The sequence below is a fragment of the Bactrocera latifrons genome, unplaced genomic scaffold (assembly GCF_001853355.1).
Source record: "Bactrocera latifrons isolate USDA-ARS-PBARC rearing strain unplaced genomic scaffold, ASM185335v1 scaffold_9, whole genome shotgun sequence".
NCBI lineage: Eukaryota > Metazoa > Arthropoda > Insecta > Diptera > Tephritidae > Bactrocera > Bactrocera latifrons.
Window position 1 is genome coordinate 1,971,368 of NW_017537600.1, and position 26,516 is coordinate 1,997,883.

At 36.4% G+C, this 26,516-nt stretch overlaps 5 protein-coding genes across 5 annotated transcripts in view; 3 read left to right on the forward strand and 2 right to left on the reverse strand.

The window, feature by feature from the left end:
* Window positions 1–9,831: 9,831 nt before the first annotated feature.
* On the forward strand, window positions 9,832–10,272 carry LOC108977458 (PI-actitoxin-Axm2b-like). The gene is made up of 2 exons (XM_018947145.1): window positions 9,832–9,939; window positions 10,027–10,272. The coding sequence occupies exons 1-2, from the start codon at window positions 9,858–9,860 to the stop codon at window positions 10,212–10,214; spliced, it is 270 nt and encodes an 89-aa protein (XP_018802690.1). The 5' UTR covers window positions 9,832–9,857; the 3' UTR covers window positions 10,215–10,272.
* A 2,487-nt stretch (window positions 10,273–12,759) lies between these two features.
* Window positions 12,760–13,100, forward strand: LOC108977461 (PI-actitoxin-Axm2b-like). The gene is made up of 2 exons (XM_018947149.1): window positions 12,760–12,854; window positions 12,922–13,100. The coding sequence occupies exons 1-2, from the start codon at window positions 12,773–12,775 to the stop codon at window positions 13,098–13,100; spliced, it is 261 nt and encodes an 86-aa protein (XP_018802694.1). The 5' UTR covers window positions 12,760–12,772.
* Window positions 13,101–17,406: 4,306 nt separating this feature from the next.
* On the forward strand, window positions 17,407–17,765 carry LOC108977462 (male accessory gland serine protease inhibitor-like). Its single transcript, XM_018947150.1, has 2 exons — window positions 17,407–17,503; window positions 17,575–17,765. Exons 1-2 carry the CDS (start codon window positions 17,407–17,409, stop codon window positions 17,763–17,765), a joined length of 288 nt encoding a protein of 95 aa, XP_018802695.1.
* Window positions 17,766–20,031: 2,266 nt separating this feature from the next.
* Window positions 20,032–20,672, reverse strand: LOC108977460 (kunitz-type serine protease inhibitor bitisilin-2-like). The gene is made up of 2 exons (XM_018947148.1): window positions 20,574–20,672; window positions 20,032–20,240 (listed from the first exon to the last, which is right to left on the reverse strand). The coding sequence occupies exons 1-2, from the start codon at window positions 20,647–20,649 to the stop codon at window positions 20,032–20,034; spliced, it is 285 nt and encodes a 94-aa protein (XP_018802693.1). The 5' UTR covers window positions 20,650–20,672.
* A 3,973-nt stretch (window positions 20,673–24,645) lies between these two features.
* The window catches only part of LOC108977478 (stress-activated protein kinase JNK), a 4,129-nt gene continuing 2,258 nt past the window's right edge, over window positions 24,646–26,516 (reverse strand). Inside the window, exon 3 of the mRNA XM_018947178.1 lies at window positions 24,646–26,398. Within this exon, the coding sequence (XP_018802723.1) occupies window positions 25,101–26,219 (1,119 nt within the window). The 5' untranslated portion in view covers window positions 26,220–26,398 and the 3' untranslated portion in view covers window positions 24,646–25,100. The remainder of the gene's footprint in view (window positions 26,399–26,516) is intronic.

Genomic DNA, 26,516 nt, shown 5'->3' on the forward strand with positions numbered 1-26,516 from the left:
TAAATTTTAAATCTTAAATCTTAAATCTTAAATCTTAAATCTTAAATCTTAAATCTTAAATCTTAAATCTTAAATCTTAAATCTTAGATCTTAAATATTAAACCATAAATCTTAAAACTTAAATTATAAATCATAAATCATAAGTCTTAAATTACAAACCATTAATCACAAAAAATAAATCGTAATTCATAATTCACAAATTAAAATCATTAACTACAAATCTTATACGATATACCAAAAATTATAAATCATAAATTACGTCTCTCAAATTACATTAGTGATCTTAATCAATAACGACATTGAAAAAGAACTATGCTTTCAATTCCCATAACATACGGCTCTACGTTACCGGAATTGCCCCAGATTTTATTCGGCCTAGCTCTGTACTTTCGGAGATCTAACCTCATTTAGATCGGTAAGCTTTAGATTAAGATTGTCAACATTGTTTAATGTGAAATTGAGTTCAACACACCCCTGGAGGAATCTTTCCTTGCATAACATTAACCACCTCTTTGTATACCCTGCTAACCCTACACAACTGACACCCCTTTCCCTATTGTCCGATCCCGTAGTAACAGCATGTTTCTTGGATCTATCGTTGGGTGACCTCGATGACAACTTCTTTTATTTTTATTATAAAAGTTTGAGTTGCCAAACTGTGGACAGAAATAAACTTAACATCTCGATATTGATGTTTTCACATTCCTTGATCATTCATCTAGACATGTAGATATAAATTTGGACTAAATCAGCTTAAATTAGAAAGGAGATATAATATTTATGTTTTTTTCACGTGTCTAGAGTAGGTTACTAATTTTACTATTACTACCAATCGAAGCCGTGTATGGCTTATGAAACAAGTCATACAGCAGCCGGTTCTACTGTACCCGGAATTAACTCAGACTTTGTGAGGCTGACACTGCACTTCACACGCCAACCCTAAACATTGAATATCACCTAAGCTAATAGCCTATGCAGACGACTTAGCTCTACTAGTTTCCTGGACTGAATTAGTAACGTGATGGCTAAGCCAGAGGTAAATGCCGATAAGATGGATATTGTACAATTTACAACGAGGTATAAGATCGCGCAAGGCAAACCTCCGAGAATTAACGGGGGTGGGTTAATAATTAAGGAACATACCAAGTAGCTGGAAAAAAGCTTGGGCAGCAAACTGATGTGGAAAATTAAAGTGGAAGTGGAAGTGTCAAAAAGCCCACAGCTTCAGAATTGCATAGATCTCTTTCCAGAGACTCATAACTTCTTTAAGGATTCCAAATTCAAAAAATACTAATACGTATTATTAAAAAAGTAATTTCTAAAAGTTGGCAACTTCCACCGATCAATGAATATCTATGTTTGTATAATTATATAACTCTTTTTTTTTAAGCTGGCTGCCACTTACTAGTTATGTTATTCTGTAGATTTCAATCAACCCTTTGATCCAACTTACCGAGCGGGGAACCCCCAAGGCTCAATTAAAGTTTCATACTAGGGAACATATGTCAGTCTATCACCTGAACTTCTGCATTGCTGCTACACTGCGGTGGTCTAGCCATTCTTGTACTTTGATGTGGTGGACCACTGCCCGAAAATCTCATTCAGATGAAGTTGGAGCGAATATAGCAGCTCACTGCTTTCGTTACTCAATCAGCCACTAATCGGTATTACAGTGGAAAGCTCTGCAGATAAAGCAGCTGCAAGTTATGTGAATTTTCCACTTCTGTCGTAGGATAAAATTGTCCACATATCGTTACGCTATACCTGAAAAAGACTCTTTCATCTCACATTTAAAGAGGATGGAGCAGCGTAGGAACATGTGGCCCACAGGCGAAACTTGCATCATCTACGCGGACGGATCAAAAATGGCTGATAGAGTGGGCGCCGGAAAGACTGGCAGAGAGATCAGGGTAAGATGAAATACCTTCAGAATATGTAAGATCGCCATGATTAATATAAGCTTAGGCAAGAGCTTCGCAGTTCAAGAGAATAAATGAAGTACCAAAATTAGGCTTCCAGCCTTTCCTAAAGTTTACAAAAAGCGCTGACGTCTTGTATGACGAATAGTTCAACTAGAAATAAACTGAAGTTTCGTCTGGCATTACAAAGGACCAATATAGCTTAACCTAACCTTAACCGGACAAAAGTTATTATTTCTTAGTGACATCAGTAAGTTATACAGAGTTGTATTGCTTATGAAAAGGTCTACTTCAGTTATAAGGACTAGTTTCAGTTAAAATTCTATGGCTTTTCTAAAACTTTAGGAGACACATTTATAGCCCTTAAATTGATTAAATAGACGCCAAGTTATCCTCCAACCATTCAAATACTTGTGTCACTGCCGTTGGCAATCAAATTAATCCACCCTCCGACATTTGAGTATTCTTCTTGACTTCCTTGAACCTACCTCCTATTACTTAATTGTAAAGTTACCAAGTTACCAAATTATTTCCTCTGCCATTGTTAGTCGGTCAGTCGTTTTTTCATTGACTCGCAATGCATTTACTTAGCAGTCAGATAACTAAAAGTCAGATAACTAGAAGAAATTGGAATGTACCTAGTTGCATTGCAGCAAAAAAATTCAAAAAAAAAAGAATGAAATAAAATTGAATAGAAAATTGCATTGTTAAATATCTCTGCTACATACTTCTATGCTCATTCTTCTCTGACCACTGCTTGTTGAATTTTTCACTTCTCGCATTTTCACTTTTTTGTATAGCAGTTCGAGTGGTTCAACCACAGAACGAATGGGAATTTCTTAACAGCACCACAATGCTACATAGCGCCAGACCAAAGCTGCTGTTCAAATGCCCCAAAGGTCGTATTCATCGAGAGTTACCGCTGAAATGTGTGATTGTATGTGCGTTTGTAGAATTTGCACTTCATTTTCACCGATATGCTGAGCTTCACAAACGAACAAAGATTTCTTGCTTTTCATTTACATTAAATAAAGATATCTTTTGGTACAACTGTTGATAGCATTTTAGGTGGTATGTGGTAAAATCAATTTTCAGATATAAACTAATTCAGGAATTTTTATAATCTGTGGGATGGAAGTGGTCAAAAACGACTCATTTGCATATAGCTCAAGTAGCTCACAACTTCCAGTATTAGACCAATTAGCCTTTGGGCAGCCAAAAAACATCCGTTTTAAAGGGAACGAAAGTGAGAAGGCGAATCATCCCTCCTCAGGGTTGTGAGCACGGTCCCCAGGGACCGGTACGTAAACGAACACCCCCCATAAAAATGACACAACAACTTCAGATGAGAGACCAATCTTCTGATGACGGCCAATGTAAACGTACTAAGGATTACGAATTAAGCGTATGCACCTGAAAGGTTCGGCTGGTTGATGTTCTCATAAACGTTAAGCCTGATACGACCGTCTACGAAATACGATGGACAGGACAATGACTGGGACGAGCAGGTTCTTCTGGCATTTACTACAGTGACAATATAAAGGAGCGAAAATTCGCGTAACACCAGGGTGGGAAAATTAGCTTTCATGATAAAACATGTCATCGACTTCGCCGGGGCCCGAAATATGGTTATCTGTAGTACTAATTTCCAGCACAAGAAAATTCATCAAGCTACCTGGCTGTCTCTGGTTCGAAAAGCTGCCAACCAGATGGAGATGAAGAGTTGAAGAGGGAAGCGAGACGGACAAAAAAGAAAGACCGATGCGTGAGTACGAAAAGCTTAATAAGCTGGCCGGCAGGGGTGATACTCGACGAAAAGATGCGGCGACAAACAAAAGCTTTCAAGACCGGAGCATACACATATAGAATCCCCAGATGTGATGTACTGACTAAAATTATGGGGGGGGGGGACACTTCTTCAGCCTGCTGAATGGCAATGAAAGCATAACACCAGGAGATGGCGAAACCGCTCGAAAGACCGCCGAATGATTGTTGGCCAGGTCACAGGTCACAACTTACTGGCATCATATGGGAGCTACATATATGGGTAGTATTAATGAAGACAAATGTAGAAAATAAAAGAAGTGGATATGAGAGACGCTGGAGTAAATCATCTGCTTCTGTCGGAACTTATCTAGAACTTGACTTAGAGGAGTTCGTATTGAAATTCGCAAAAAGCTTTGATGTCCTGCCCGACGTAAAACGACATATTAATATGAACTTTCATCTAACATTATAAAGAATCTATCAGCTTACATATGTAAGACGTGACAGCCAGCCAGCATAACCTAACCTAACCAACCGAAAGGGTGCGACTGACACTTTCCTTGGTTTAGCGGACGAACTTTTTAATCGCTCACAACTCTAAATAGAACTATTAATGCACAGAGTGTACATAAACTTTCTGAACAGATCTTAGCAGGCAACATAACATACCTTGGCCTTTAGACTTTACCTTTACGGACCTTTCAACTTACTTATTATTCCGTCGTTACTTATTAGGCCGTATATTCAAAGGTGCAAAGGTATAGTTTTTTCCTAATATTCATAGCAAAAATTATCGGCAGGCAATTTCAATTCTGCCAAAGGAGTTTCTAACACGAAAGTACAGCTCTAAAATCCAACAGCCGCGCAGAGTTGAATCCGTTCCCACGACTGTGGGTTCTAAGTAATAGGATTTGTTATCCGGCCAAAGACTGTCAACTCAGAAGAATTTTGCCGCTACAACAACAACAACACGTGATTTATTTATCGCCTAAGAACTATAGGAAATGTTGATAAGAAAAACCTCGATCAAACGTTTAACGTGTGTACCAAAGTTGTTAGACCAATAATAACTGTATTTTTATGTGTTTTAATCATAATACCGTCCTACTAACTGCCAGAGCCTCATCGCCTATCAATGCCAAATCGTTAAGTGATTTATCAAACCTAAAAGGCCTGTCAATTGTGTGTGCACACATGCAAACTGTCACATCAACTTTGCTCAGCGCACACATGAACTCCAGACTAGATGCACTGCGAATATTTAGCATGCCATTCATCTATCAAATGATTACATCTATGTATATGTGTGTAAGAAAAATACACATATGTACAAATATATATATGGGAAGAGACATGAAATTTGACAACGCACTTTAAAAACTGAGTTACCCAAGCTGCAGCCGAAGCGAGGCATGGCAAGGCGGATTTTCCGGACAGGCAGTGATGGGAAAATGCACTTTATGTGTCAAAGCGGGAAGGAGAGAGCCGTGGCAAGGCGCATAAGGTCGAAACACAAATCGAAGTAGAGACACATAAACATCTGTATGTGTGGATGTGCGTCGATATGGTTGCTGAAGCCAACAACAGCGCACAAGTGCTACATTGAAACTGTCATAAGCGCTCCACATAAGCGTTGATGTTGATGGTTTATGCTGAGGCAATGGAAAAGTGATATGATGCGGCATTTTTGCGCTGTGCCATGCAGCAAGGCTCAATCAAATTTTCAACACCTGCCACACACACACACACACCCACATACACGGCTGCCTTTCCATATACACCGTGATATGTGTGGCAGCGCCATAAAGTGCGGTGTGGTGGTGAGTTGAAAATGAAATGACAAGCAAACAACGTCATACCTGTCATATTAATGTCAGCATATGCATGCCTGTGTGTACATACATATGTATGTATAAGTATTTTGTTGTGTTATAAATGAGCGCGCGTTGAAGGTAGCACATTTTGGCAGTCAAACACTTAACGTTGAAACTTTTTTAAGATAGGCAGCAAGGCAGCTGTTTAAATATTGAAAATTTTTAATGTGTGTTTTACTATTCCGTTCACACCATTACGGCGGCACATTAAAATGGTGGCTGCTCGAATAAAAGTAATTTGGCGGCATAACCCACATTTCTTTTGTCAACTTATTAGCGAATTTTCCACAAAAGGTAGGCTTCTCCATAATGTCACACGCAGATGATGGAGCACCGAAATAGCACAAGTCTGTTACTTTTGGCGGCATTTTGTCAATATTAATTTGTTGAAACCACAATTGCGCATAAGTAAAGATACATATGTACTTATATAGCTAAAAATGTGATTTCTCGCATCTTTGATTGTTCATACTTAAATATTTACTGAAATGTAATGGAATAATTATTAAATTTATGAGAGTAGAAATTATTCAAAGAAATGAACATCACCTAGACTTTTGAACGGCCCTGGCATTGGAATTCGCACGATCTGGAGAATTGGAATTCGCACGATCAAGTCCATTCATAAAACCCTGTATACGGTATTCTTTTTGAAGAAAATTCAGCTTTATTGGAACGAGTCGAAAAAAACCCACCAAAATCCTTCGAACGGACTCTAACACTTGCCTTGCTGAAGTTCGCAACGAACACTCAACCGCCTTTGAAAGCTTTGTGCCACTCGTAGGCTTGCGTTTTTGATAAAGCTGAACCACCGTAAGCCTTTTTCAACATTTGCAACGATTCCGCATACGAAATTTGGTTAAAAATAAAAAAATTTGAGAGAAATTCTTTGTTTGATATTTTTACCCATTGTAAGAATCGAACGCACTATAGAGGTGTACCGACTTAAGAAGCTGCTGTAACAAACAGGTTAACAAATCGCGCTCATAAAAGTCTTGCGGTATTTTCGGTAGTTGGCGCTGAGAGCGCGTAGTTCTAGTTTTATTCGTCGCATCKGGTCAWRCTATACYTTTTTGGAAAKMTHATTTCACGCGCTAACACGTGTTTGATTGATTGTCGTTTCTTTTAAGTCGTTCATGAGTTATAGCGTCGCAAACATGGAGCAAAATAAAGAGAAAATACGGTTTATTTTACAGTACTACTACGAAAAAGGCAAAAATGCATCTCAAGCCGCCAATAAAATTTGTGCAGTTTATGGACCCGATACAGTTTCCATTTCCACCGCACAACGATGGTTTCAACGTTTTCGTTCTGATGTAGAGGTGGTCGAAGATGCGCCACGCTCCGGAAGGCCTGTTGTCGAAAAATGCGATAAAATCGCTGAATTGGTCGAAAGAGACCGGCTAGTAGCAGCCGTAGCATCGGTCAAGAGCTGGGCATGAGTCATCAAAAAAAATTTTATGAACAATTGAAGATTGAAAAAATTTCAATAAAAATACTGCAAGACTTTTTTGACAACCTATTATTTGGCATAGTAATTAAGTGTCCCTACCAACGTAGCAAAATAAATTAATTATAAATATAATTTATCGGAGGAATTTAATTTACAATATCGCTGTACTTTTTTGTCGAAATGCATATTGGGCCCGAAAGATAAGAATTCGTTTCAAGGAAGATTTTCATACGGTTTTGTAATGGTTTCACTTAGTACTCTTTGAGCATGCTTCAAACATAGGCAAATATGTCACTTTTGACAAATTTTCTTCGATAATGACAGACGGATGAAATGTGAACAGTGTTTAGGGACCTTAATTCTGTAACATTCAATCATGGGTAATTTTAATTTCGTCTATCCTTTTATTGAAATATTATTTATTAAAATATTAATTAACTTAAGGAAGTCTTCAGGTGCGACCGAATCGCAAAAAAGTTGATCCACTTCTCAATGTCCACGTTGTGAAAAGAAAATAGTCGTGGTCGCGTCCGATGGGCCTTTCGAAACCGTAGTCAAACTAATTCGAAAAGGTTTTGCTATATGTTTGGTGGAACTAGCATTATATATTTTACTATGAGCTGCTTCCTTACGACGAAACTCATAATTCGTAGCTGTACTGACAACAATGGCCCAGCTTTGGTCAATAGGAGAGACAATAGGTTCCATCGGGGTAGCGACAGGGCACACATCTGGAAAGTGACTTACTAGAAGCTCCGGGGACTTGGTGGAGAAGTTCTTATGCAGTTCGAACATAACGATTAATTCGACTGTAGAGAAGGTTGTGAAAATCGTCTAGCCCAGTTTTTGTCAATAGGGATGAGGATATCTATGAAAGTTTCATTACCCGTATGCGGAAACCGTCCATTTATTAATATGATTAATAATCACTTAAAGGGAGATTAAAGGAAAAATTCAAATAAATCATTCATATGTCATTTCACATCATAAAAAAACATAAGATCGGGAAAAGCAAGGAATTCTTTACAATCATTTAGCTTTAAAATCGTGTTATCAAGTAAGCTAAGGTTATTAACTTGGCAGTAACTTTCTAAGGCTACAAAGTGACTAAGTTTCTAAGGCTACGGAGTGACTTGTAGAGTTTGGTCTTTGTCCGTCGAGAGAGAAACTGAGAAAAGTACCTCCTGTTGCCAAGAGAGAATTTTGAGTTTCGTTGTTGTTGGTGTTAATGCTGGTTCCAAGACAGTCGAAATTATTTACGTTCGAAGTTATACTGTCAGCAGTTTAATGACAGGAAATATTTCGTCTTGCCCTAGTTCAACACCACACCCATTTGCTTCTTCCAGGCTGGAGAAACCAGAACTATGAACAGAGGATTGTACATTCTCTACTCAGCTCTGCAACTTGAATTACTTTCTCCAGAGCAAATTGTAGAAGTTGTACGATAGGAAGCCGCCTTTTCCGAAATCTCGTTTGGTATCGAACGGCTCGGAAAGCAATTGTCTCAAAGTGAGGTTTGCGTCAAATGTCAACCAACATATGGAGCGATAGTGAGGTGGATAACATTTACTGGGGAGTACGGATGCGAATACTCTGAGGGTTATCTTCAATATCCGACCAATGCATATTCCATTGTGGTATGAGGTAATGCTTACGGTCAGGCGACACATGATTTTAGGCCTTTGAAGCCAGACGTCATATCACTGCGGACCTGGTTAATGGACTCGGCCTAAATAGACAATGCGACGGAGAAAGTGATATTCATGGGGAATTAAACACAATATTTGCATTCCATAATTGAGAAGAATGGACCAAGCTAGTTTACAGTCAATACTAAGTCTCACTGCGTGAGGTTCTGTAAGCAGACATTATAAATAGGTAAGTAGGTTAATATCATATACTTAGGTACCTAGTCATATAGGAATAAAAAAAAACTAAAAAGTAGGTGAATTGGTCACTCGGGGAAGCTTACGGGAATTGTATTCCCTGTTCCTCAACTTCTTCAAGAATCGTTTGATGCGTTAAACCCTACAGGAACACTTCAGGTATCAGAACACTGGCATCGCAGTATACCACGAAGTTAATTTCGGTTATCCGAACACTAGATGTTGGATAGATCAAAAAATTTCTACTTCTAAACAAAAGTGAACTTAGCAATATTGTAGGGGTCGTCACTGGGCAAAGGCTAGCTTTAGGATAGCTCTAAGACAGAATGTAGAGCATGCGCGAACGATGATGAGACGCTGAAACATTATCAACCAACATAACTTTGAATTGTATTCATTGTCAATAGTTTCTAAGAAACTCCTCTAAATGCGCGTTACGGCTTGAAGTTAAAGTATATTTGTAATCAACTTTCTTTTGTTCAAATTAATAGGACTTTCACGGACAATTTTTTTATTCCTTAAAGAAAATTTTAAAAATATAAACATATTGAAAGAAGGAGAAATAAGTTAAGAAAAGGAGAGGTTCTAAAAATAACGAATAAAGAGAACTTGCACAATCTACAAMTTTTTCGTTCATAAAACCCATTTCAACTGCAATCTGCAATACAAAGAATATATTCAGAACAATATTCTTTTAAACTTACTCAAAAAAAAAAATCGGTTTCATTGAAATAATACAGCTGGTTGTAAGTGAAACACCTGTTTCATTAACATATAGACATATATTGAGGCAAAAAGAAGTGTGAACTTATGAGATAATAATGAACACCTGGAATTCGTAATAATTCTTTTTTAATCGATTATTTCTCGCAGTCATTTTTTGGTTATAAAAGCTGCTTGCGACAATGCAAAAATTATCAGTTACTGAAATCACGACAACTCAATAAGAAGCTACCAAATGAAGTTCCTTGCTTGCTGCTTAGTTTTGGCTGTCTTCCTTTTCCTGGGACAAACTCAAGCGCAATGCCCGAATGCGCCACGTAAGTGAAACTAAGAAACAAAAAATATAATTATATATGAACATATCTATATTTGTACCTAAAAAAATAACTGTTTCATGCTTGCAGAATACTACAGCTGCTCGGGTGGTTATCACAGCGGCAGAAGTGGCGGTGGTTGCTATGGTGGCACCAGATGGTATTACAATCCGAACACTAGAAGTTGTGGCAGCTTCTATTACAATGGCTGCGGCGGTAATTCGAACCGTTACTGCTCGTATAGCGCCTGTCAACAGAGGTGTTATTCCCGTGGTTAAGAATTTATATTAATAAGTTCGATATACAATTGGAATACATATATGTATGCATAACCAAATGTCGATATATCAATATCAAATAAATATCTTAACATTTTGCAACTCGAAAAAAATTTGGTTGTGGTTTTTTTAAGGATAAATAGTCGACAAGTTTGGAGGTCTATTGAAATGTATATAGAAATGGATTTTTAATAATAATCGGAATGCTTGTTAATTTTTATAGCGTCTGATCAGAACTTCATAGTAGACTCCGACCGATTGAACGGCATATTCCAATTGATACAGATTCTGGAATATTTAATAATACTTATCAAAATGGCGCATTTATCACTAATTGAGCCGGAAAGTCTCGGTTAAAAATAATAACCAATAATATCTCAGAGTCTAAATTCGTGAGGATCCCAAATAAAAAAGTATCTACATAGCCCAGAGTTTCTATACTCTTTAAGCATGATTCTATTAACCAATACTCCGTTTTTTTTACCAGCTTAAAGCGCAACATATAGTATGTATTCAGTTTCAATATGCTATCTCGCTTACAGTCTGAGATTGCCGCTTTATGGTCAGACAAGGCAATTAAATGTGTAATGGTATAGTTATGCTTCCGGTTAAGCAGTTACTGTTACTATACCAGTTGTAACCCTTGGGTAAGATGCGGTAACCAACCTGTGTGGAGCCTGAGGCGGCAACTAGGAGAGATGGACTGAGACGAACAAACTCGCCATAACGCTAATTGGCGCCCACGCTCCGTCAAAAGATAAGGAGTATGTATCAAAAGATGTCATAATCATGCTTGGCGACTTTAATACCCGGGTGGGCAAGGAAGGTATCTTTGGCACAACGGTAGGTAAGTTCAACCTCCATGATGAACCATCCCCAAATGAGTTGTGGGATCAACTTCGTCGGGGTCCGAAACATGGTTAATTGTAGTACTAGATTCCGCGTAGGACAATTCCTCAAGCTACCTTTCTGACTCTTGATCGAAAAGCCATTAAACAGATCGATTATGTTGTTATAGATGGAATATACGTCTCTAGTGTTTTAGACGTGTGTGTGCTCCGAAGTTCTAGCATTGACTGGGAAGCAGCAGGGAAAAATCGATGTGGAGAAGCTGCAATCACAACAGACAACCGAATGATTTTCTGCTCTCTGTAAGCACTCATTAGCAACTTGGTATAAGGGAACTGTGGGACGAAATATCAAGCTCCTCACGTACGTTAGTCTAAAGAACAACAAAGTGGCAGTGGCAAATACGGACCGGAGGATCTGATAAGGTACATGCATCAACTTTTTGCATGATATGGTCGGAAGAAAGCATGCACGCAACCTCTTCGATAATTTTAAAACCGCCTTCGAGTTTGGTTTATGTCTGAATTTGGCATCCTCGCAAAACGGCTGCGTAAACTAACATTGAGAGGTGCTTTTGATATCCGCTAGGATCGGGAAGGACCTCTCCGAGCCGTTAGATACCAAACAAGATTTCAGACAAGGCGCCACCCTATAGTGCGACTTTTTCAATCTACGGCTGGGGAAAACAATTCCAGCTGCAGAGCTGAATACAGAAAGTATAATCTTTGACAAGAGTGACCAACTGCTAGCTTACACAGATGACATCGGTATCATTGGCCATAATAATCGGGCCGTTAGTTTGGTTTTCACGAGGTTGGACAAAGAAGCGAAGCAAATGGGTCTGGGACTGAACGAGGATAAGACGAAATACCTCCTGCTATCAAACGAATAGTCATCGCATTCGTGACTTGGCTTCCAAGTCACTGTTGACAGTCAAAAGTTCCAAGTCGTAAATAGTTTCTTCTATCTTTTTAAAAATATTAACAGCAACAACAATGTCAACCTCGAAATCTAACGCAGAACAACTTTTCCTAATATGTGCTACTTCGGACTGAGTAGGCAATTGAGAAGTAAAGTCTTCTCTCGACGAACACAGGCCAATTTCTATAAGTCACCTATCCTCACGTCCTGCTATATGATGTAGAGTCATGGAGGATGACAACATCTGATGTGTCAGCGTTACGAGTTTTTGAGAGAAAAGTTCTGCGGAAGATTTATGATACTTTTTGCATTGGCAACAGCGAATACCGCAGTCGATGGAACGAGATATTCGATGATATTGAGATAGTTCCGAGACAGGGGCTATGCTAGCTATGTCAAGTCGTCCGAATGGATGAAAACAAAACGAAGAGGGAGACAACGGAAGAAGAGGAAGACCTCCACTTCGTTGGAAAGCTCAGGGGGAGAAGCATCTTTTAGATTGATATATTATATAAAAAGCAGAAAAATTAGTTCACTTGCTTTCTGAATCAACACACTTTTTCATGTAATTTAAAAATACATTCTCTTAATAAAACAGATGTTCAGCTATTTATATAAAAACAATAGAAATATTATAATACAAATATGAATTAATTTTACACGTGAAAACAGTGAAATTTTAAAATATAATTTTCGATATTGTAACTTTCGGTATAAAAGCAACTTTTTGGATTGGAAAAATTATCAGTTTCTCAAACTAACTACTTCAACTCACTTACTAAATCAACATGAAGTTTCTCGCTTGCTTTTTAGTGTTGTCGATCTTCCTCTTCCTTGGACAAACTCAGGCACAATGCCCGAATGCGCCGAGTAAGTAAACAAAAAATATATATTTTTGCCAGAGAAAATATATTATTTTGACTATTTTCGTCTACAGGATATTACGGCTGCTCGGGTGGTTATCATAGCGGCCACGGTGGATCCGGTTGCCACGGTGGCACCAGATGGTATTACAATTATGGAGCTGATGCGTGCTACAGTTTCTACTATAACGGCTGTGGCGGTAACTCGAACCGTTATTGTTCGCTAGCAGCCTGTCAAAATAACTGCGAATAATGGTCAAGTGTAATCAAATGCAGTGGATCGGTTTTTGAACAATAAAATAATAGCATGACATATACAAAATGAGTGTTTTTTTATTTTTTAGTTAAAATTTCCAAAAAATATTAAGAATGCTTGGAATTGAGTTGGACTTCCTGAGTCCATACTGTATGCTAAGACAGTACAAATACTTTGAGGATGGTAAAGAAGTCCAGTAAGTCAGAAACTATACTGAGAGTTTACGTTATAATTAAATCAGTTCATTTTCGAGAAAAAAAAATTAAGTAAATGATAATTTCTAGTTCCAGTTCATTTCGACCAAAATAAACTAACCGAATTCCTGCTTTTCATAGAGGTTGAGATCGTTGTTCGCATTTATTCCTGTAAAAATTGTCAGATTGCAACAGGTGTTGGAAGTGGTACACTTATTTCATAGATACTATCGGATCAAATATGACTCGGACTAGTCTATGAAACGAAACTATAATTGTCTGTATGAGTGAAGATCTCCATATAACATATGACAATTCGTGGGTGTTCGGCAGCTGTTTGTTTACGACGAAAAAATTTGGCCTGGCGATTTTTATCATGGAAAAAATATTGAACAAGGAGTTTGCTGCAAATTTTGTGTTTCCTGTTGAAGCAAGGTTACGGAATCGTTGAAGATATGACAGAGGTGTTTTGGACATCTATTTTATCACAAACACACGGTTTGAGTGATACAAAGCATTCAGTAAAGATGTTGCAGTCATCGAAGACTTGTCTCATTCGTCCACCTCATGGATAGAAGGAGTCAACATATTTCGCTTAATATTTTTTGTATGCAGAGTGTTAACGCTAGACTCGTATCAAGAGGTATAAATCTGAAGATGACATTTAGTGGAGGACGATAACGAGGAATTATTGTCGAAGCTGTCCAACAATGTAACGACTGGTGCTCCAAAAATGAGCCGAAACCGAAAACAACCGTTCGAAGTCGGTCAAAAATGAAGGTGTTGCTGATCGTTTTCTTTGATTAATGGGATTTGGTTCACTACGAGTTGCTTCTACAGTTCTTAGCGGTCAAAGTCCAGTGTGTTTAACGTGGGTACCTGCTGACGACAGCCTTACTCCACGGCACTCAAAAGCACAGCGGATCAAATCAATGCGTTGATCAGCGCCCTGCAAATGCTAAGCATTTTCAGTACCAATTGCCAGTGTGGAATGGACACACTAACCACCTTGGTCGGGTTCGTGGCCCATCTRAAACCTCTGCCGTGCTTTGGGTTCAGCACCCGGTTGCAATGCAACTCCACATTCAACCGACAAAGTCAGTTATTCCGCATTTGGGTTTTAACCACAACCACCACGATACTCCCCGAAAGGCCAGTCCGCATGAGCAGGTTGGAGGTACCTACAAGAGCTCCTGCTCCCCGTGGTACCAGAATTAAGTCTCCGGTCAGACCTCGTAGCCAAGACTACTACCAGTTGAGCTTTCATACGGCTCTGGACTGGTGACCAGGGGTGGACCCCATACGTACAAGCAGTCTTAAGGAATATACCTGACCAGTTAAAGGCGACTATGTGAAATTGGGACTTCTGTACTATCATTAATTTCGGAACTGAAAATCCGCTCCCGCACTGAAGACTTTTTAGCCGAGGCCCATCCGAATAGTCTATTTTAAGTTGTCAGTTTGGCTCAAATTAGATATTTTCTTTCAGTATCCAAAATAAAAATAATAATAGTTGCTATTAAAATTGGATCTAAATCACACAGAATGGGAATTAACTATGGAATTCCCTAATGAAGCTAATATGGATCTGATATTAATGCAACATATACCTAGAAAAAGGTAGGTAATCGATTTTTTTTTTGGGATGGCTAGCAAGTCAGGTCTGCATTGTAGCAAGATTGTGAAAAGGACAAAATGGTCGCGTTTAGGCAAGAAATAAATTATTTTCCACAAAACCTAAAATCGAAAATGGTTTCTACGAGTAAACTTTACGTATTTTCCATTGCTAAGCCACGGATTTTCTAAGAGAATCTTGAAAAAATAAATGGCCGAAACAGTTATTTAACCATACGATAAATCCACAACTTTGCGCAATCAAAGCAATTTAGATTAGGGTAGGATATACTGGACGGCTGCCAGGCCAAACATGGACCTACTAGTCCTTAGTAATGCCAGTTGGAGATTCAGTTTAATTTGATCAAAATTATTCAACACAAATGACGTTAACGCTTTTTGCGAATTTTAAGAACTTGAACTTGATAACTAATTTTGATAATTCACTCCTTGTTACCAAAGCTCCTAGATATCTAATGCGAGGCAGGACAGAAGCATAGATAATGTTGTAGCGTTCTACTTCCCTGGACTTTCTGCATGTGTCAGCATTACTAACGCCCCTCGGACTTGCATGTGATGCCAGTAAGTTGTGACCTGTCATAAGGCCAAAAGCCGTCCTGCAGTCTATTGAAGACCGTTTGAGTATATTGTATGCGTGTTATTTTCGGGGCCTTTACATATGATTGCAATCTTATCACTAATTTCTGTTTCCCGAAATTCCCTTTGCGAATACTGCCTCCTTACTTTTAAGAATGAGGCGTGAGATTATAGCCACAATTTTTATTGCCTGCGTTGTTAGCTATCTCAGCCGCTTTCCTGACTGCAATGACTTCCGCCTGAAAGATGGTCCAGCAATTTAATTTATGGAGGAAAATAAACGAAAGGATCTTCAGGCTTAAGGTCAGGCTCAACTTTATATAATCGAGAAATTGATTACAGCAGTTTACAGAAAATTAATTAAAAATGGAATTAATTTCAACAGTAATTTCTGAGTGGTTACAATCATTTATTTGCTTGTTGTCTTTTAGGAAATCAGGAAAGCCAACCGTCAAAGACGAATCACTTTTCAGCACGACAATGCTAGCTCTCACAAATCGACTGAAATAACTGCATTTTCAAGCAACCAAAACATCGATTTGATAAGCCCTCCTCCGTATAAACCTGACTTGACTCCGGATAATTTCTTTTTATTCCGGTTTATAAAAAATAAACTAGAAAGTCAACATTTTTCGACACCTCAAGAGGCGGTTGACACGTTCAATGACATCTTTTAGATATACCTCAAACAGACTAACAAAGGCAAAGCAAAAGTGTTTTGAAAAACAACGCTTTGCTCTAGGGCTCTTGAAAAGTTTCAATAAGATCTGACATTTTCGAGACAAATTTTGTTCAGTGATGAGGTCCGTTTCTGGGTGAATGGGTATGTAAAAAATAAACATTGCCGCATTTGGGAAGAAGAACAAACTGAAGATATTCAATAGCTGTCATTTCATCAAAAAAAAAAAAAAAAAAAAAAAAAAAAAAAAAAAAAAAAAAAAAAAAAAAAAAAAAAAAAAAAAAAAAAAAAAAAAAAAAAATACCATTTGGTGTGGTTTGTGTGTCAGTGGAATAAGCGATACATATTTCTTCAAAAATGATGCCGGTGAGAACGTAACTGTCAATGGCAACCGTTATCTCGCTTTGATAACCGACTGTTTCATGATTGAAACTGAAGCTCGTGATGTCGGCGTCATTTGATTTCAACAAGACGATGGATTTATTGAGATAACACTTCGGTGAGCAGATAATTTCATGCCTTGGATCGTGTAATATGGCACCTTTAGACCTTTTCTTGTGGGAATATGTAAAGTCTAAAGTCCATGCGGAGGACCTTGAATCAAAACATCACGCTACTCACCAGTCGAAATATTCGAACGAGTCAACGTCCAACATTCCAACATTTGAACGAGATAATCTGCAAAAAAAAAATGCCAAAGCATGTTCTTTCGAATGATAATAAACATTCCCCATTAAATTTTAAGTTTCTGTGCTTTTACTTTAAAAAAAAGTAGGGAGCCTCGATATGGATCTCCCCTTTAGATTTAAATGGATAATATTTTTAAAAATAATTTAGCGATTTTCATGGATTAAAATTTGTTTGTGCCTTCTAATCTCGAAATACAAAGGGAAACCCAGCTATCATGTGGTTAAAAAAAAAATAATATACTTTCAACAAGCTTTAAACAAAAAGTTTAAGCTTCACTAAAGCTGAAATAATGGAAACTGACATATATTTTCGAAAAACAGTACACACGTGTTGCCTAAAAAGTAATTTAAATATTCACATAAATTCAATACGAAGCTTACATTTACAACCTTCAATACCTTGATTATTATTATGTATTATTATTGTTATTTTTATGTAATATATGTAAGTATGTAAGCTCAATTCTATAAAAGCTTCCTGCGGTCTTTTGTCAGAAGACAGTTATTTATATCTCTTGAAAAGTTCCGCTATGTTCGCCGTAAATAAATTCTTAATATTTTTCTGTTGCTTTTTCTGCTTAATTCTAAATAACTTTAACGCGCATGCTCAGCAATGTGCGCCGCTTAGTAAGTATATTATATAAAGTAAAAAATATAAAAATCTGAAACTCGAATTTACTTTATTCTACACATACTAGATTTCCCGACATGCAGCGAGTCAGTTAATCCGGGCTGGAATGGCGGTGGCTGCAATGGCGGCGTCCGGTGGTATTACAATGCAGGCGAACGCCGCTGTGTATCCTTCTTTTATTGGGGCTGTGGCGGTAATTCGAATCGTTATTGTACAGAATTTGCATGTTTGCAGCGCTGTCGGCCATTCAGTACATAAAATGTGTCATGCCATGCGACAAAATTAATATAAAAAATACAAATAAAAAAATGTTACTTCATTGATGATACATAAAACAAGACCAGACCACTAGAGGTTATTTTCTTTGATCTCTAATGGCGCATACAAGCACTTATAACTAGTGTAGGTGTCACTTAAGAACCACTTCTTACACATTTCTCTCTTATGAGTTGTTTCAGAATTAAGTAAGGTTAGGTGTTTGTGTCCAATACGAAACCGAGAAGTGCGAATCATAAGTGACGGAACGAAGAAAAAAATGGTAGTAATTATGATAAAGATTTTAATACGGGATTCTAGCCCAGTTAAGCACGGGATATGTAGGTGAAGCCTACCGATCATTAAAAACCACGGCCGTTTGTAAGTCATCCGCACCAGTTTCACACAAGCAAGCAAACTTTTTCTTCCTCTTGTCCAATTGTCTCAGATCTGGAGTGTTTTCAACCACATGATCTAGTCAGCGTAGCCGCTGTGTCTGAATTTGCTGAACTATGTATGTCAATGGCGTCGTAAATCTCGTACAGCTCATCGTTCCAACGACTGCGGTATTCGACGTTGTCAATGTGCAAAGAACCATAAATCTTCGGCAGAGCCTTTTTCGCGAAAACCCATAATGTCGACTCATCAAATTATACCAACGTCCTTGCCTCTGCGCCATATAGCATTACGGGAATGATGAGTGACTTGTGGTGTTTAGTCGTTGTTCGTCGAGAAAGGATTTTACTTCTCAATTGCCAGCTCAGTCCGAAGTAATACCTGCTGGCAAGAGTTATTCTGCGTTGGATTTATATATTTTTCAGGGCACGGACGTTTCCCTCAGCGTATTACAAACTTTCTAGCAATTTTAATATATCCTAGGTCATATTATATATAATCATTTTATGACTGAGGTAAAAAGATAATTTTGTACACTTAAAATGAAAGGACTTTCTTCTACTAGTGTTTCACCCAGCACTGTAACCGCTATAGAGTGTGTTTGAAAAGAGAGTAAGTTAAGATATAAAATGTTGTTGTTGTACTGGCAGAAAACCCTAAAAATTATTTTGCGAATTTCGGCGAGTTTATAATCCTTGTCCGAATAGAAAACCGGGGACATTCCAGTTAAGTGGAACGGAATGTAGGTAAAACCGCTTAATTATAAATTACTTATATAGATAACGGGTGTTTTCAATAGGAATGCTACAAAAGTAGACCGATAGGAACAGCGAACGACGCCACTCTTTTAACATTTCTCTTTATGAAGGTATGCCATTTCATAATGGAAAGATATACGATCCAACAACGAGTCGAAATTATTAAAATTTACTACAGAAATACGGACTGTACGTCCTCAACTTTAAGAGCGCTACGTCCAATATATGGTCGTCATAATCGTCCTGTCAGATCAACAAATGAGCGTCTAGTGGCAAAATTTGAATCCACAGCCACAGTACCAAATGTTCACGTGTCAGTGAGACGAAGAAGTGCCCGTAGTGATGAGAATATTATTGCCGCTAGCGCACCAATTGAGTAAGATCCAAATCAGTCTCTCACACGTCGTTCTCATACGTTGAGCATCTCTGTGACGTCGTTGTGGCGACATCCTTACAAAATCAAACTGACGCAAGAACTGAATCTGCTTAACCACCAGAATCGTCATATGCTCGTGAATTGAATAATCCGGATTTTCAACAAAAATTCATCTTCAGCAAGGAAGCTCATTTTTGACTGAAGGGCTTCGTCAATAAGAAAAATACGCTTTATTGATCAGACAGGAATTCACACGTACTCTACGAGTCCCCATTGCATCCTGGAAAAATTACAGTTTATTGCGGTTTTTGAGCCGGCGGCGTCATTGGACCGTAGTTTTTCAGGTGCTTAAAAACCGTCGGAAATTGGTTCGGTGATCTAACCCTATAGGAATGCAGGATCATCCGCATAACTAAAATTAAAATTATCCAAACTATATATGTATATATGAAATTATAAGTTCTGTTCCAGATTGCAAGAGTAAAAACTTAGCTTTGCTATAGAGTCTTTATAGAAGCTACCGTGTCCCTTAGCCGTACAATTACTTTTATAAGCAAACGTTACGCACCACAGTAACATTATTATTTTCTGCGGTTATAGCAACAATAGGCAACTATTTCTAACACCGAACAATACTTAACCCTCTTTTTACTTTATTTTCCTTGAATCACATCTATAAAATAGCATTTATAACTACTATAGAGTAATAGTAATATAATAATTTTTTTTATTTATTTATTCAACCAACAACAACCCTTGGACTAGCAGTACGAATACATCTGCGTTCACACACCACACGAGAGCAATAACGATTCGTATTTCCACCACAGCCTTGATAAGTAAAGGCGGTACATACCCTGTTGGTTGGATCGTAAGACCATCTAGTGCCTGCTAAACAACCGGGTCCAGTTGTGCCTGAGTTAGCTGCTCCGGTGCAAGAAGAATTGGCTGCAAGAAATATGTTGAAATTTGAGAAATGTTAGCAAAAAGTGAAATATAATTTTAAAAAGGTTTAGATATGAAAAATTTTATATTAAAAATGTTTATTGAAAATCCAAAACTAAAAAATTAAGGTGCAGAAATTTGAGAAATGTTAAAAAAAATAGTTTATGAATATAAAAAAAAATTAATATAAGAAGAAATTAGAAATATTAAACAATAGACTTATAAATCAAAAAAAAATAATTATATTATAACATCAAAAATATTTTAACGCAATATTTCCTTAATATCATGCAAAAAATTTATATATAATTTTTTCATCTACAATTTCACACTCACTTAGCGGTACACAACGCTGTGCGGCAGCATTGTAGCTGTATACAATTAAAAATATTGTAAATATTAAGAAATTCATTTTTAGTGCGCTGATACTGAGTCCTCACTTTTTACCCGGCGACTGTTGATGCAATAAAGTAAACGTTTGATTTTATGCCGAACAATTGAAATATTTTTAAAACTTGACTGAATTGCTTTTGCATTTTAATTAAATTGTATTATTTGCTTGTGTTTTGTTTACGGAAATATTGAATGGAAACTACATAAAAAGTTTCTGAGCAACTGTTTCATATATTTTCATATTCGAGCTGCGTTGTAGCGGATTTTTTTGTAGGGAAATTAAGTACTTTTTAAACTTTTCGTTTTCTGTAAAATGAGAAAAATAATGTAACCCAAATATTTCAATCAGAGCTTTCGCTTGTACATACAAAATTGTTTTAAAATATATGTGAATTAAAGCACATTTTTCACTGATTTATACCAAGCTGTCTCCATTACTATAAGTAAGTGTTTTCTTGTATTTTCAACACAAACTTTTGTCGTGAGTCTGTTTCTCGAACAGCTGTATAAATACTAGTATTGAAATAATAAGCGCTGGAGCAAGCAGTTTAAATAATCAAGCAAAACTACGGGCTGTATTTCCAAAAAAAAATCGTTGGTATCAATCATCTAGATAATTGCTTTATAACTTTTTCCTGCGTTTTCATGTAAACATCAAACATTTTCCGAGAGTCTGTGGTAAAAATATGCATCTTGCAGTCAAAAAAATATCAAAACAAACGAGAACAAAGCTTAAAAAGAGTTAACAATTATTTATAATACCAATACATTGAAATAAAAAACACTCACCTGTAGAAAGTTCTTGATTTGTTAGCAGCGCCATTGACTATTAGCAACAACCAGGCCCAATCTGAAAGGACACTGTTGGATTTCAGTCAAATAACTATCTATTTATTCATATACAGATTTGCTAAACGAATTCATGCATATTTTAGAAGTTACTAGAATGCACCAGCAAAATCCAAACTTAGTATAGCACTGTGAAACCTTTCCCAACTAATTTTGCAACTTCTCTTTTAGCCACTTAAACACTTGCAAAAATTATGCACACACACTATATCGGATATACCCGCTTATAACTATACCACTATTCACCACTTACTACCTATTTAAATTTTAAAATATTTTAAATACAACACGGATGTAACTTAAGAAATAATTTTTCGTTTTTCCTGCCAAAAACAGCTGACATGGTGTGACTAAAAAGTTTGAGCGCTGCCGCAATAGTATGGTTTATTCTTTAGTAGCGTTTACATGAAAACATCAAAGGTAATTTTGGTTTTTAAACAATTTTCGAAATATTGTATGCTTGTACTGTAAAGCGCGGAATCAAATAGAGAAAAACTATTCTCAGTTTATATTAAAATAACAATGCACCATATTAAATATTAACTTACAATACAGAAATCACCTAGCAGTGTTTACAACCAGTACAGGGTTGGAAAGCCAATGCGGCAGTGGCTGCTAAACTTGTAAAATAGCAGGCAATAGTTCGTTTACCAATTTAATTAAGGATAAATGTAATACTGCGGCAAAATATGCAGACAGTTAAATACAGCAATAATAAATACATATACATATAAATATATATAAAAGTAAATTATCTTAACATATACACAAACTTATATATTCGCCAAACCTTGGAGTAAATTTTTTGATTTTATATTTACAAAAAAATTACGTATCCGCTAAATATTTGAGTTAACGTATGAATTTATTCAAATATGTTTTTTTGTAAATTCAAAGTTTTAAATAATTCAGCTTAAAACAATAAAATAGGAACCATAAAATGTGTTCCGGTTCCTGCTAATTAAAATTATGCAATTGCAAAAAGATTCATTGGCAACTCTAAGAAATGATCAGTTGCATCTTCCGCTACAAGAGAAACAGTTACCCGCTATTTATTCCGCATAACAATTGAAAATTTTCCAAGTAGTCAAAAGAAATTGCATTATAGTGTTATATTCGCAAAATGATCTAAAAATGACTGTGTTAAAGTATTTTTTTGCAAAATGTGCAATTAAAGTGATCAAAATGCAATAAAAGTGTCGAAATGATTGTGTGTGTTATGTGCAAATGCAAAATGTAGTGAAGGTCCTCCAAAAGTAGTTGTGAAGACATATATTTTAGCTAATTAAACTTTTAAATGAAATTAAATTGTGTTTTTAGTGATTTTTTTGAATAGCAGAACAAAAGGATCATTTTTCAAACATGCAATTGCATAATTTAAGTAAGTATTATTGCCCTTTGTACCTACTTCTGTATTGTTGCTGTATGATAAATATTTATTATACAGAGTATATATGTAATTAGAATTGATACACAGATTATCTTATGTTCCTATAACAGGAGAATAATAGCCAGCCAATTAAGTCAAAATATGATTCCTTTCAATGTTTTTTAACGACACTGAATAGCTTCTAAGCAATTTTGAGTTTTTTAATTGAGCAAGAGCGAGGATACTTACCTACACATACAACCTATGCATATCGAAGTCCGAACCCTGTTCCAACGAAAATGTGAGCCAATTTATAAATAAGTATGTACCAAACATTGCACCCTTAAAACGAAAGAATCATTCAAATTAATGAAGATAATTGTGGTAACGTACCACTAAATTTATAAATATTATTCTAAAGCGTAGCAATGACTCGAAACATATTTTTCAGTTAAAAATATATTCTAAAAAACATCCGTCTGCCCTAGAAATTGAGTTCGAGCACGATAACATACCGAATCTTAATGTTAAATGCAGTTTTATGACTATGGTAAGGTCATAATGGTAAGGATTAACAGTTGGAGTTCTATGTTGCCTATAATTGGATCTACATATGTATATGTATATTATATTAACCGGGGACTACATATCGGTTGTATTACTGAAAGTTGCAGGTAGTTTACCACGGTTAGGTAACCTTAAAACAGAATATTATTTGTAGTTGTATAATTTTCCTTGAAAGCAAACTGATTATATATATTTTACGTCGGCGTTGGTATTCATTGCCATTTTTAATAACTAATTTTTATTTTACTCATGCCTCAATAAATTTGAATCTCTAACTATACGCAATCACCCTTAAATTAGAGCCATACCCACTGAATTTTACAAAATTGAAATGTGTAGTAAATCTAAATTAGTTTATCATCGCTCATATTCACTCTTTGTGCTCAAAATACAAATACAGGACACCACACCGCATGAGAACACAGGCAATTTAGTGCTGCTATATACTATATATGTGCATATGTATATTTTCAACAGTATGTTTATTACCCAATTCACCCTCCCGTGTATAATTTCTCTTCCACTTCAGTGCATCTTACAAATATATTTATATAGAAAAGTAGTCAGACTACGACTGCTGCTAAAATTTTTCTACTGTATAATTTAAAAATCTCTACGATGTCTACGCTTGTTCTAAAAATAGCTGCATAAGCAAGTTAGTTGAAAAGGGTATACGCGCATACATATGTACATATTTATGATATGTAAAGTATACTACGGTTCTACGACCTAATTTAATAAACATAATAGTTTAAGCATACTAAATATAAATATAGCTATTCAATTAGTAAAAGAATAAATGCATATGCTTATTGCTAGACTGATTCGCCGTCGTTTAATGATGTACAGCATTGTTTCCATAGTTCATAATTTAATTAAATTAATTTTTTTTTCAGATGCTCAATCATTTGGTGGGTCTGAACTTTGTTTATTTTATTATTTCCGAATTATACCCTGAACAGGGTAAATAAGTATGCCTCGAATTCTCACGACAGCCAGTGCTACGCACCGGAATTGACTCGGATTTCATCTGACCAAGGACTGTTTTTGCAGCAATCTAACTCCGTTTGGATCGGTAAATGTGAATCTGTGTTAGTATGCCTCGAAATTTGTAACATCCAGAAGAAAAAGTTTGAGACCCTATAAATAGTGTACAAAAATTATCAGCGTCACGAGCTGAGTCCGTCCGTCTATCACTTCCTATGCCATGTGCCAAATAAATTGCTTATGTTGCGCTTGTAAGTTTAAGTTATCGGGGATATTTATTTATTCTTCAATAAAGTATTACACTTACTACGTTTTTTGTTTTTGTGGTTCTCGTAATTATATTTTTTTTTTTTTTATGTAGCAAATACTTGTTAGAAATATGTATTTATGTATGTATTGTACTCTTTTCATTACATTCGCCATTTCCAATTTAATATCATATCTTTACTAGAAAAAAATCACTTTCCGCTTTTGTTATGCACTTTTGCAAATAAGAACATATATTTTGAACCCTTTTGTTTTTGAGAGGCGAAACAAGCTGATCTCTAATATTTTATGTTTATTTACTTTATTTTTTATATGTTTTTTATTTTACTTTATTATTTTGAAAGTATTAATGCTTTTATTGTTCTTATATTTTATATACATTAAGAGTTGCTCAGAAGCATTAGTATGCCATGCCTAAATTAATTCAGGGTCTACCGTGTAGTATTTACGGGCGCATTAGTATTGTGCGCCTCATAATCCATAACTTCTTCATAGATGAGTCGCTTCCATTGTTCGACGGTATGTTCCCGTTCATCAACGCTATGATCATATGGTTCGGGTGCTGGTGCATTAACCTCTTCAGCATCATACCAAACATTTATATAACTATGTAATAGTGCTTGCTCAACCGAAATACGTTGTTCGGGATCAATAACTAGCATACGACTAAGTAAATCACGTGCTTCCGATGCCTTTCGTCGACTTTGTTCATTATTATCATTTGGAAAGAGTACATCGGGGAATAGACGATCGAATGAATAACCCGAATAACGTGGTCGATTTTCAACATAATTACGGACAGTTGGTTGCAAACGCTGCATAAATGATGTAGACGGAGTACCCAATTGTTCAATAATTTTATTCCATTGATCAATATGATCAGTGCCGGGGAATAGAACACCACCCCTTATCATTTCACCCATAATACAGCCCACAGACCAAATATCCACATTTTCGGTATAGCCCATACCCAAAATAACTTCGGGTGCACGATAATAACGTGTAACAACATATGGTGTCATCATGAATGTCGTACCGGCTGTACGTGCCAAACCGAAATCTAAAATTTTTAATGTGCAATCGGCTTTAACTACAATATTTGATGGCTTCAAGTCTCTATGTATTATGCCGGCTAGGTGTAAATGCTTTATACCGCATAACATTTGATATAATAAATATGACATACGATCATGATCCAAATCCATTTGTATGACTTGACATAGATTTGCATCCATGAGCTCCATAACAAGGTAAACATCTTGAAATTCTTCCAAGCTACGTTGTGGTGTAAATGCATTAAGTAAACCAATAATATTTTTATGGTTTACCAGCTTCATTAACTTAAACTCTCTATAAGCCCGCTTGGCATGTGTTACATTTTGGAATGGTCGTGATAATTTTTTAATGGCAACATTTTGCTCGGTCACCGTATCGTAGGCGGCACATACAATGCCTTGAGCGCCGGAACCGATCGGTTTCAAATTTGTGTACCGATTAAGAATTGTGAAATTCGTGTCCCCCACTTCGATAGTGTAATGTCGGGAACTCATTGCTTTTGGTTTATTTTTTTTGGGGGTTTTTTGTATTTTTACTCTTCGGTTATAAAGTTTTTGGTGTTATAAAGTTGTTGTTTTCAATTCACACGTTCATTTTTCGTTGCAAATAAATATGGGTTGACGACGACTTGGCTTACGATGATGATGTGTCTCAATTTGATTGGGATATGATGCTGTTAAGGATAAAGTAAGAAATTAGTAAGTTTGAAATCAGAAACTTTTAATTAAATTATATATTTAAATTAATTTCATATAATTTTTGCATAAAATTTTCAAAGACTCAATTTGATA

Excerpts from the sequence above, each read along its gene's own strand:
- LOC108977458 (XM_018947145.1), top strand. The coding sequence starts at position 9,858 with ATGAAGTTCCTTGCTTGCTGCTTAGTTTTGGCTGTCTTCCTTTTCCTG. Across the intron at positions 9,940-10,026 it reads GCAATGCCCGAATGCGCCAC|AATACTACAGCTGCTCGGGT; the intron begins GTAAGTGAAACT and ends TCATGCTTGCAG.
- LOC108977461 (XM_018947149.1), top strand. The coding sequence starts at position 12,773 with ATGAAGTTTCTCGCTTGCTTTTTAGTGTTGTCGATCTTCCTCTTCCTT. Across the intron at positions 12,855-12,921 it reads ACAATGCCCGAATGCGCCGA|GATATTACGGCTGCTCGGGT; the intron begins GTAAGTAAACAA and ends TTTCGTCTACAG.
- LOC108977462 (XM_018947150.1), top strand. The coding sequence starts at position 17,407 with ATGTTCGCCGTAAATAAATTCTTAATATTTTTCTGTTGCTTTTTCTGC. Across the intron at positions 17,504-17,574 it reads TCAGCAATGTGCGCCGCTTA|ATTTCCCGACATGCAGCGAG; the intron begins GTAAGTATATTA and ends TACACATACTAG.
- LOC108977460 (XM_018947148.1), bottom strand. The coding sequence starts at position 20,649 with ATGAATTTCTTAATATTTACAATATTTTTAATTGTATACAGCTACAAT. Across the intron at positions 20,241-20,573 it reads ACAGCGTTGTGTACCGCTAA|CCAATTCTTCTTGCACCGGA; the intron begins GTGAGTGTGAAA and ends TATTTCTTGCAG.